This window comes from Salmo trutta, unplaced genomic scaffold (assembly GCF_901001165.1).
Source record: "Salmo trutta unplaced genomic scaffold, fSalTru1.1, whole genome shotgun sequence".
In the NCBI taxonomy this organism is placed as follows: Eukaryota; Metazoa; Chordata; class Actinopteri; order Salmoniformes; family Salmonidae; genus Salmo; species Salmo trutta.
In genome coordinates this window covers 53,739-64,362 of record NW_021822989.1, presented here as the reverse complement: position 1 = coordinate 64,362, position 10,624 = coordinate 53,739, and the positions used below count along the sequence as shown (strand labels likewise).

The 10,624-nt window shown below is 48.0% G+C and overlaps 1 protein-coding gene across 1 annotated transcript; it reads right to left on the bottom strand.

Moving 5' to 3' along the window:
• Window positions 1–261: 261 nt before the first annotated feature.
• LOC115187867 (reelin-like) lies at window positions 262–9,417 on the bottom strand. The gene is made up of 4 exons (XM_029746898.1): window positions 9,384–9,417; window positions 6,746–6,982; window positions 6,156–6,348; window positions 262–294 (listed from the first exon to the last, which is right to left on the bottom strand). The coding sequence occupies exons 2-4, from the start codon at window positions 6,865–6,867 to the stop codon at window positions 262–264; spliced, it is 348 nt and encodes a 115-aa protein (XP_029602758.1). The 5' UTR covers window positions 6,868–6,982; window positions 9,384–9,417.
• Between the last annotated feature and the right edge of the window lie 1,207 nt (window positions 9,418–10,624).

Below are 10,624 nucleotides of genomic sequence, written 5' to 3'. Positions count from 1 at the left end.
GGACTGGCAGGGGGATACGTCTTCAGTGTGTGTGTGTGTGTGTGTGTGTGTGTGTGTGTGTGTGTGTGTGTGTGTGTGTGTGTGTGTGTGTGTGGTGCGCGTGTGTGTGCGTCTGGTGTGTGTGTGTGTGTGTGTGTGTGTGTGGTGTGTGTGTGTGTGTGTTGTGTGTGCGTTACTCACCATGCTCTGTGTGGCAGCAGTAATGTTATACGTCTCCAGTCAGTGAACTCAGAGGGATGATAAACACTAGAGGCAGTGAACTCAGAACAGCTTGGGCATCCCTGGCAGACAGGCCTACGTGGGCACAACAACAACAACAACAAGATCATCAACAACATACTCAGTCAACTCCTCGACATACCTGCCAGAAGGTGGTACCGGGAGTTAGAGTTTGTGTACTGGTACCGGGTAGGTTAGAGTGTGGGTACTGGTACCGGTAGGTTGAGTGTGGTACTGGTACCGGTAGGTTAGAGTGGTGGTACTGGTACCGGTAGGTAGAGTGTGGTATTGGTACCGGTAGGTTAGAGTGTTTTACTGGTACCGGTAGGTTAGAGTGTGGTTCTGGTACCGGTAGATTAGAGTGTGGTACTGGTACCGGTAGGTTAGAGTGTGGTACTGGTACCGGTAGGTTAGAGTGTGGTACTGGTACCGGTAGGTTAGAGTGTGGTTCTGGTACGGTAGGTTAGAGTGTGGTACTGGTACCGGTAGTTAGAGTGTGGTACTGGTACCGGTAGGTTAGAGTGTTGTACTGGTACCGGTAGGTTAGAGTGGTGGTTCTGGTACCGGTAGGTTAGAGTGTGGTATTGGTACCGGTAGGTTAGAGTGTTGTACTGGTACCGGTAGGTTAGAGTATGGTACTGGTACCGGTAGGTTAGAGTGTTGTACTGGTACCGGTAGGTTAGAGTGTGGTACTGGTACCGGTAGGTTAGAGTGTGGTATTGGTACCGGTAGGTTAGAGTGTTGTACTGGTACCGGTAGGTTAGAGTGTGGTACTGGTACCGGTAGTTTAGAGTGTGGTTCTGGTACCGGTAGGTTAGAGTGTGGTTCTGGTACCGGTAGGTTAGAGTGTGGTACTGGTACCGGTAGGTTAGAGTATGGTACTGGTACCGGTAGGTTAGAGTGTGGTATTGGTACCGGTAGGTTAGAGTGTTGTACTGGTACCGGTAGGTTAGAGTGTGGTACTGGTACCGGTAGGTTAGAGTGTGGTTCTGGTACCGGTAGGTTAGAGTGTGGTTCTGGTACGGTAGGTTAGAGTGGTACTGGTACCGGTGGTTAGAGTATGGTACTGGTACCGGTAGGTTAGAGTGTGGTATTGGTACCGGTAGGTTAGAGTGTTGTACTGGTACCGGTAGGTTAGAGTGTGGTTCTGGTACCGGTAGGTTAGAGTGTTGTACTGGTACCGGTAGGTTAGAGTGTGGTACTGGTACCGGTAGGTTAGAGTGTTGTACTGGTACCGGTAGGTTAGAGTGTTGTACTGGTACCGGTAGGTTAGAGTGTGGTATTGGTACCGGTAGGTTAGAGTGTTGTACTGGTACCGGTAGGTTAGAGTGTTGTAGTGGTACCGGTAGGTTAGGGTGTGGTACTGGTACCGTAGGTTAGAGTATGGTTCTGGTACCGGTAGGTTAGAGTGTGGTTCTGGTACCGGTAGGTTAGAGTGTGGTACTGGTACCGGTAGGTTAGAGTGTGGTATTGGTACCGGTAGGTTAGAGTGTGGTACTGGTACCGGTAGGTTAGAGTGTGGTTCTGGTACCGGTAGGTTAGAGTGTTGTACTGGTACCGGTAGGTTAGAGTGTGGTACTGGTACCGGTAGGTTAGAGTGTGGTACTGGTACCGGTAGGTTAGAGTGTTGTACTGGTACCGGTAGGTTAGAGTATGGTTCTGGTACCGGTAGGTTAGAGTGTGGTACTGGTACCGTAGGTTAGAGTGTTGTACTGGTACCGGTAGGTTAGAGTGTTGTACTGGTACTGGTAGGTTAGAGTGTGGTTCTGGTACCGGTAGGTTAGAGTGTGGTACTGGTACCGGTAGGTTAGAGTGTGGTACTGGTACCGGTAGGTTAGAGTGTTGTACTGGTACCGGTAGGTTAGAGTGTGTACTGGTACCGGTAGGTTAGAGTGTGGTACTGGTACGGTAGGTTAGAGTGTGGTTCTGGTACAGGTAGGTTAGAGTGTGGGTACTTGGTATACGGTAGGTTTAAGTGGGTACTGGTACCGGTAGGTTAGAGTGTGGTTACTGGTACCGGTAGGCTAGAGTGTGGTTCTGTACCGGTTAGGTTAGAGTGTGGTACTGGTACGGTAGGTTAGAGTGTTGGTACTGGTACGGTAGGTTAGAGCATGGTTCTGGTACCGGTAGGTTAGACGTGTGGTTCTGGTACCGGTAGGTTAGAGCGTGGTTCTGGTACCGGTAGGTTAGAGTGTTGTACTGGTACCGGTAGGTTAGAGGTGGTACTGGTACCGGTAGGTTAGAGTGTGGTTCTGGTACCGGTAGGTTAGAGTGTGGTTCTGGTACCGGTAGGTTAGAGTATGGTACTGGTACCGGTAGGTTAGAGTGTGGTTCTGGTACCGGTAGGTTAGAGTGTGGTACTGGTACCGGTAGGTTAGAGTATGGTACTGGTACCGGTAGGTTAGAGTGTGGTTCTGGTACCGGTAGGTTAGAGTGTGGTACTGGTACCGGTAGGTTAGAGTGTGGTACTGGTACCGGTAGGTTAGAGTGTTGTACTGGTACCGGTAGGTTAGAGTGTGGTTCTGGTACCGGTAGGTTAGAGTGTGGTTCTGGTACCGGTAGGTTAGAGTGTGGTACTGGTACCGGTAGGTTAGAGTATGGTACTGGTACCGGTAGGTTAGAGTGTGGTATTGGTACCGGTAGGTTAGAGTGTTGTACTGGTACCGGTAGGTTAGAGTGTGGTTCTGGTACCGGTAGGTTAGAGTGTTGTACTGGTACCGGTAGGTTAGAGTGTGGTATTGGTACCGGTAGGTTAGAGTGTTGTACTGGTACCGGTAGGTTAGAGTGTTGTACTGGTACCGGTAGGTTAGAGTGTGGTTGGTACCGGTAGGAGAGTGTTGTACTGGTACCGGTAGGTTAGAGTGTTGTACTGGTACCGGTAGGTTAGGGTGTGGTACTGGTACCGGTAGGTTAGAGTATGGTTCTGGTACCGGTAGGTTAGAGTGTGGTTCTGGTACCGGTAGGTTAGAGTGTGGTACTGGTACCGGTAGGTTAGAGTGTGGTATTGGTACCGGTAGGTTAGAGTGTGGTACTGGTACCGGTAGGTTAGAGTGTGGTTCTGGTACCGGTAGGTTAGAGTGTTGTACTGGTACCGGTAGGTTAGAGTGTGGTACTGGTACCGGTAGGTTAGAGTGTGGTACTGGTACCGGTAGGTTAGAGTGTTGTACTGGTACCGGTAGGTTAGAGTATGGTTCTGGTACCGGTAGGTTAGAGTGTGGTACTGGTACCGGTAGGTTAGAGTGTTGTACTGGTACCGGTAGGTTAGAGTGTTGTACTGGTACTGGTAGGTTAGAGTGTGGTGTCTGGTACCGGTAGGTTTAGAGTGTGGTACTGGTACCGGTAGGTTAGAGTGTGTACTGGTACCGGTATGTTAGAGTGTTGTACTGGTACCGGTAGGTTAGAGTGTGGTACTGGTACCGGTAGGTTAGAGTGTGGTTACTGGTACCGGTAGGTTAGAGTGGGTTCTGGTACAGGTAGGTTAGAGTGTGGTACTGGTACCGGTAGGTTAGAGTGTGGTACTGGTACCGGTAGGTTAGAGTGTGGTACTGGTACCGGTAGGCTAGAGTGTGGTTCTGGTACCGGTAGGTTAGAGTGTGGTACTTGTACCGGTAGGTTAGAGTGTGGTACTGGTACCGGTAGTGTTAGAGCATGGTTCTGGTACCGGTTAGGTTAGAGTGTGGTTCTGGTACCGGTAGGTTTAGAGCGTGGTTCTGGTACGGTAGGTTAGAGTGTTGTACTGGTCCCGGTAGGTTAGAGTGTGGTACTGGTACCGGTAGGTTAGAGTGTGGTTCTGGTACCGGTAGGTTAGAGTGTGGTTCTGGTACCGGTAGGTTAGAGTATGGTACTGGTACCGGTAGGTTAGAGTGTGGTTCTGGTACCGGTAGGTTAGAGTGTGGTACTGGTACCGGTAGGTTAGAGTATGGTACTGGTACCGGTAGGTTAGAGTGTGGTTTCTGGTACCGGTAGGTTAGAGTGTGGTACTGGTACCGGTAGGTTTAGAGTGTGGTACTGGTACCGGTAGGTTTAGTAGGTGTTGTACTGGTACCGGTAGGTTAGAGTGTGGTACTGGTACCGGTAGGTTAGAGTGTGGTTCTGGTACAGGTAGGTTAGAGTGTTGGTACTGGTACCGGTAGTTAGAGTGTGGTACTGGTACCGGTAGGTTAGAGTGTGGTACTGGTACCGGTAGGCTAGAGTGTGGTTCTGGTACCGGTAGGTTAGAGTGTGGGTCCTGGGACCGGTAGGTTAGAGTGTGGTACTGGTACGGTAGGTTAGAGCATGGTTCTGGTACCGGTAGTTAGAGTGTGTTTCTGGTACCGGTAGGTTAGAGCGTGGTCTTGGTACCGGTCAGGTTAGAGTGTTGTACTGGTACCGGTAGGTTAGAGTGTGGTACTGGTACCGGTAGGTTAGAGGTGGTTCTGGTACGGTAGGTTAGGTGTGGTTCTGGTACCGGTAGGTTAGAGTATGGTACTGGTACGGTAGGTTAGAGTGTGGTTCTGGTACCTGTAGGTTATAGAGTGTGGTACTGGTACCGGTAGGTTAGAGTATGGTACTGGTACCGGTAGGTTAGAGTGTGGTTCTGGTACCGGTAGGTTAGAGTGTGGTACTGGTACCGGTAGGCTAGAGTGTGGTACTGGTACCGGTAGGTTAGAGTGTGGTACTGGTACCGGTAGGTTAGAGTGTTGTACTGGTACCGGTAGGTTAGAGTATGGTTCTGGTACCAGCCGAGTTGTGGGCTTTGGTCATTGTCCTCACGTCAGATCGTCTGCACCGATGGAACCATGGCTCCTGGCGACTGGTGTCGCGTTAGAATGACGCCGTTCTGACGGAGGACAATGGGCTTTGGTCCCACACGGTACATTTGTTGTACGTGTCACAATGTCGACAGTTCTCAAGGTCGCTTTAATAACCTCTTTGGGATAGGGGGTAGAATTCGGAAGTTCGGATTGAATGACGTGCCCAAAGTAAACTGTCTGTTACTCAGGCCCAGAAGCTAGGATATGCATATATATTGGTAGTATTGGATAGAAACACTCTGACGTTTCTAAAACTGTTAAAATAATGTCTGTGAATATAACAGAACTGATATGGCAGGCGAAAATCTGAGGAGAATCCATCCTGATTTAATTTTTGGTTGAAAACCTACTGTATCAGATAGTGACGAGGAGAACCCCAGAAGGAAGCTGTTTAGGACACACAATCGACCACTGGCATAACATCCAACAGGGAATAAGTGAATAGTCATTATGGAAGGTCATTTAAGGTCATTTACTTTTTAATACTACAACACTCTGCAGGTGTTGGGAGACTCTTTTTGTTTTGTCCCTCGGCCTTGGTCGATAATATTACATTTGAAGGAGACTCATTAAATCTAAAGCGATTAAAAAAATGATGAGGCTACTTTAGTTCTTTATTAATATTCATGAGAAGAAAAAACTTTGTTGAATCTTGTTATGATAATCTCTTGCTGATTCAGTATTAATGTGTATGATTACTGAGAGATGATGAAATTAGTATTAGCTATAATTCCTCTTTGGAGACAAAGTGACACATTTAAAGACTTTTAAAGAGTTTATTGTGAAATGATTTATTATTTAAAGACGTGTCATTATTTGCTCGTTATTACCAATACTATAATGGAAAATCAGTATTCATGATCGTGAATGAATTATTACAAAGTGTTTTTTCCCTTTGTGTTATTTTCCAACCAGGAAATTAAGTTTCACTAAGTCATAAACATGAAAACAGAAAGCTAGAACTAGGACTTCTCCAAATCATATAACAGGGGTTGTAAAACCTTTTTCTGTTTTCACATAGAAAATAAATAACAATTTTCTATATTTTAATCTACAGACTCACACCCCGGGCACGTGTGCCAAATTCCAAGACTGTCAGTAGCCGTATGGTTGATCATGAATTATATTTCCCTCCTTCCTCACCCCTTTGACTAGGTGCCAGGTCAGGCCGTGATTGGTGGAGAACTCCAGGCGGACCTGCGTGTCGATGTTGGGGGAGGGGTCTCGGCCGCAGCCCATGACCAATGAAAACTGCAGGGTGTAGGACGCTCCGATCTGCATTGACTGGGTCTCCACATAACGGATACTGGACCCGGGGTTGGGCTCGCCTGAGAAACTACACAAGGCAGGAGAGAGTTAATCACGTTGACCTGCGGACCAGAGTTCATGATTAGACCGTACTAAAGCAAACGAGCAGAGACTCAGCTTCGTGCATCGCAGGACAGTGATCCTGCCACTTCACACTTGGAAAATCTGAACGTAAGAAACCGAGTGGCTCAGCGGTCTAAGGCACTGCATCTCAGTGCTACAGGCGTCACTACAGACACCCTGGTTCGAATCCAGGCTGTATCACAACCGGACGTGATTGGGAGTCCCATAGGGCGGTGCACAATTTGGCCCAGCGTCTTCCTGGGTAAGCCGTCATTGTAAAATAATAATTTTGTTCTTTAACTGCCTTGCCTGATTAAATAAAGGTTCATTAAATAAGAAGCCTGGAAGCTTCAGTTCGATACCTGAGTGTCCAGTCGTGCTGGCAGTAGGGCTGAACATGTCCAAGGTAGAAGCCCAGACTCTGAGTGACGTCCAGGACATTACTGAAGTCCAGACTGATGGTGTTGAACAGCACAGAGGTCATAGTGATGTCATCCACTGCCCACACGTCATGGCCACGCCCAGAGTGGTACGGCTGCCACCAGCGGAACTGCACCCCAAACTTACGGGCACCGGGAGGGAGCTCCACTGATACGATCCTGGAGAGGAGAGAAGGACGGAGGGACGGATGGGGGAGGGATAAGGGAAAGGTTGTTGGAGAGTGAGGATGGAGGGATGGAGAACAGAGGGAGAGAGGGAGAGGGAAATAAAGGAGAGGGGACAGAGAGAGAGGGAGAGAGGGATGGAGTGTTTTCAATATTCTCTAAATAACCCAAGCAGACCAGCTGGAATGAGTCACATTAGCAAGGCTCTGACTGACTCAGGCTGGGCCTGGATGGTGTGGACTCAATGACCTCCTCTCAGCAGACACACCTCTATCCTTGACATTTTTCCCCTGGCCTTCTGCCCCCTGATGAAGAGCGCTCCAGGCAGCACAGGCCCTGCTCTGTGTGTGTGTGTGTGTGTGTGTATGAGTGTGTAGAGCCATTTGTCTTCATTACAACACAGTAGACAACACTAAATGAGTCAATGGGTCCCTGTAGGTTACATCTCTGTCACTCCCCCAGCACCAGGCTCCATTAAGGATGTGGTACCTGGGTTCGTTGAAGCCCTGGTAAGTGTAGTGTTGCAGGAGGTCTCATTAAGGATGTGGTACTGGGTTCGTGGAAGCCCTGGTAAGCGTAGTGTTGCAGGAGGCCTCCATTAACCTGATATGGATAGGGGCAGTATTTCACGGACCGATGAAAAAACGTACCATTTAAACTGGTTACTACTCTGGCCCAGAAATGAGAATTGCATATTATTAGTAGATTTGGATAGAAACACTCTGAAGTTTCTAAAACTGTTTGAATGTGTCTGTGAGTATAACAGAAACTCATATGGCAGGCAAAAACCTGAGAAAAGTCAACCAGGAAGGTAGGATCTGAGAAATGTAGTTCTTCTTTCTAGTCCCTTTCGAAACTACAGTATCTGTGCTGTTACGTTGCACTTTCTAAGGCTTCAATTGGCTGTCTAAAGCGTTCAAAAAGTGGATTGAGCCTTCTCCTGTCTCTGGGCAGAGTATAGGAGCTCAGTTACTGAGTGGTCTGCCTGAGGACAAAGAGATTGGATATGCGCTTCCCGCAAGCACGCTGTTTTTTATTTTCCTCCTTGAATGAATACACTATTGTCCAGTTGGAATATTATCGCAATTTTACGTTAAAAATACCATACAAATTGATTTAAACAGTGTTTGACATGCTTCTAAGTACGGTAATGGAACATTTTGACTTTTTTGTCTCGAATCACGCTCGCGCGTTACCATTTGATAGTGGATAGTGACCTGAACGCACGAACAAAACGGAGGTATTTGGACATAACTACGGATTATTTCGAACAAAAACAAAATTTCGTGTGGAAGTAGCAGTCCTGGGAGTGCATTCTGACGAAGATCAGCAAAGGTAATACAATATTTCTAATACTAATTCTGAGTTTAGTTTGCGCCGAACTTGGCGGGTGTCTGAATAGCTGGCCGTGATGGCGAGCTATGTACTCAGAATATTGAAAAATGTGCTTTTGCCGAAAAGCTATTTTAAAATCTGACACAACGGTGCATAAAGGAGTTCTCTATCTATAATTCTTAAATAATTGTATGTATTTTGTCAATGTTTATGATGAGTATTTTTGTAAATTCACCGAGTTTTTGGTGGGAATACGTTTTCTGAACATCACGCGCCAATGTAAAAAGCTGTTTTTTGGATATAAATATGAACTTGATTGAACAAAACATACATGTATTTGATAACATAATGTCCTAGGAGTGTCATCTGATGAAGATCTGTCAAAGGGTTGTGCCAAATTTAGCTGTGTTTTGAGTTTTATTGACATATATACTTGCTTGGAAAATGGCTGTGTAATATTTTGGTCTATGTACTCTCCTAACATAATCTAATGTTTCGCTTTCGCTGTAAAGCCTTTTGAAATCGGACAACGTGGTTGGATTCAGGAGAGGTTTATCTTTCAAATGGTGTAAAATAGTCGTATGTTTGAAAAATTGAAATTATTGGATTTTTGAGGTATTTGTATTTCGCGCCATGCGATCCAATTGGCTGTTGGCTAGATGTAGAGGTTTTAAGGGTGTGGTACCGGGGTTCGTGGAAGCCCTGGTATGCGTAGTGTTGCAGGAGGCCTCCATTAAGGGTGTGGTACCTGGATTCGTGGAAGCCCTGGTAAGCGTAGTGTTGCAGGAGGCCTCCATTAAGGGTGTGGTACCTGGATTCGTGGAAGCCCTGTAAGTGTAGTGTTGCAGGAGGCCTCCATTAAGGGTGTGGTACCTGGATTCGTGAAGCCCTGGTAAGCGTAGTAGTTGCAGGAGGCCTCCATTAAGGGTTGTGGTACCTGGATTCGTGGAAGCCCTGGTAAGTGTAGTGTTGCAGGAGGCCTCCATTAAGGGTGTGGTACCTGGATTAGTGGAAGCCCGGTAGTGTAGTGTTACAGGAGGCCTCCATAAGGGTGTGGTACCTAGGTTCATGGAAGCCCTGGTAAGCGTAGTGTTGCAGGAGGCCTCCATTAAGGGTGTGGTACCTAGTTCATGGAAGCCCTGGTAAGTGTAGTGTTGCAGGGCCTCCATTAAGGGTGTGGTACCTAGGTTCATGGAAGCCCTGGTAAGGCTAGTGTTGCAGGAGGGTCCAGGTGATGCTGTTGTCTGAAGAGTATGCAGCAGACTCCCTCTCTGATTGGTCAGGGGCAGGACAGGAACTAAGGATGCTACGACTGCCAAGACGCAGAGTGAACTGGAGGTACCTGGAGGGGGAGGGGAAGGGAAGGGAAGGGGAGGGAGGGGAAGGGAAGGGGAGGAGGGGAAGGGAGGGGAAGGGGAGGGGGGGGGGAGGGAGGGGGATGGATGGATGGAAGGGAGGGTGAGGGAGGGAGGGGGAGGGAGGAAGGAAGGAGTAGACAGAAAAGGAAAACATGGATTGATATGGCAAAATAAAATTAGAAAATTGATCGAGAGAGAGACACAGAGAGAGAGAGAGAGAGAGAGAGACAGAGAGAGAGAGAGAGAGAGAGAGGGGGGGGGGGTGTAAAGGGTAAGGTTGGGAAATAGATTGACAGAGAGAGAGGGGGGGGATGGGAGGGAGGAGAGGTGAGAGAGGAAAGGGGTTAGACAACAGACATGGATGGAGGAAGACAGGGAGGGGAGGAGGGAGGGAGGGGAGGAGGGAGGGAGTGGGTGGGTGGGTGGCAGAATGATAGATGAGATGATTAAACAAATGAGGACAAAATTAGATAGAGGAGAAAGATGAGAGGAAAAGCAGGGAGGTAAAGAGAGGAGATAGAGAGATAGAGAGAGAGGGGGATAGAGAGGAGAGAGGATAGAGAGAGGGATAGAGAGAGGGATAGAGAGAGAGATAGAGAGAGAGGGATAGAGAGAGAGACAGAGAGATAGAGAGAGAGAGGGAGAGAGAGGGGGATAGAGAGGAGAGAGGGATAGAGAGAGGGATAGAGAGAGGGATAGAGAGAGAGATAGAGAGAGAGGGATAGAGAGAGAGACAGAGAGATAGAGAGAGAGAGGGATAGAGAGAGAGGGATAGAGAGAGAGAGGGGAGAGAGAGAGAGGGATAGAGAGAGAGGGATAGGAGGGAGAGAGGGGGTAGAGATAGAGAGAGCGAAAGGGTAGAGAGACGAGGGATAGACGAGAGAGGATAGGGATGAGAGAGAGAGAGAGAGAGAGAGCGAGAGAGAGAGAGAGAGCGAGAGAG

What these genes read in the sequence shown, in the direction of transcription:
- LOC115187867 (XM_029746898.1), bottom strand. Translation starts at nt 6,867, where the DNA reads ATGACCTCTGTGCTGTTCAACACCATCAGTCTGGACTTCAGTAATGTC. An exon ending in CAGCACGACTGGACACTCAG is followed by an intron (nt 6,349 to 6,745) that starts GTATCGAACTGA and finishes TGCCTTGTGTAG; the next exon opens with TTTCTCAGGCGAGCCCAACC. An exon ending in CCTGGCACCTAGTCAAAGGG is followed by an intron (nt 295 to 6,155) that starts GTGAGGAAGGAG and finishes GTGCCCACGTAG; the next exon opens with GCCTGTCTGCCAGGGATGCC.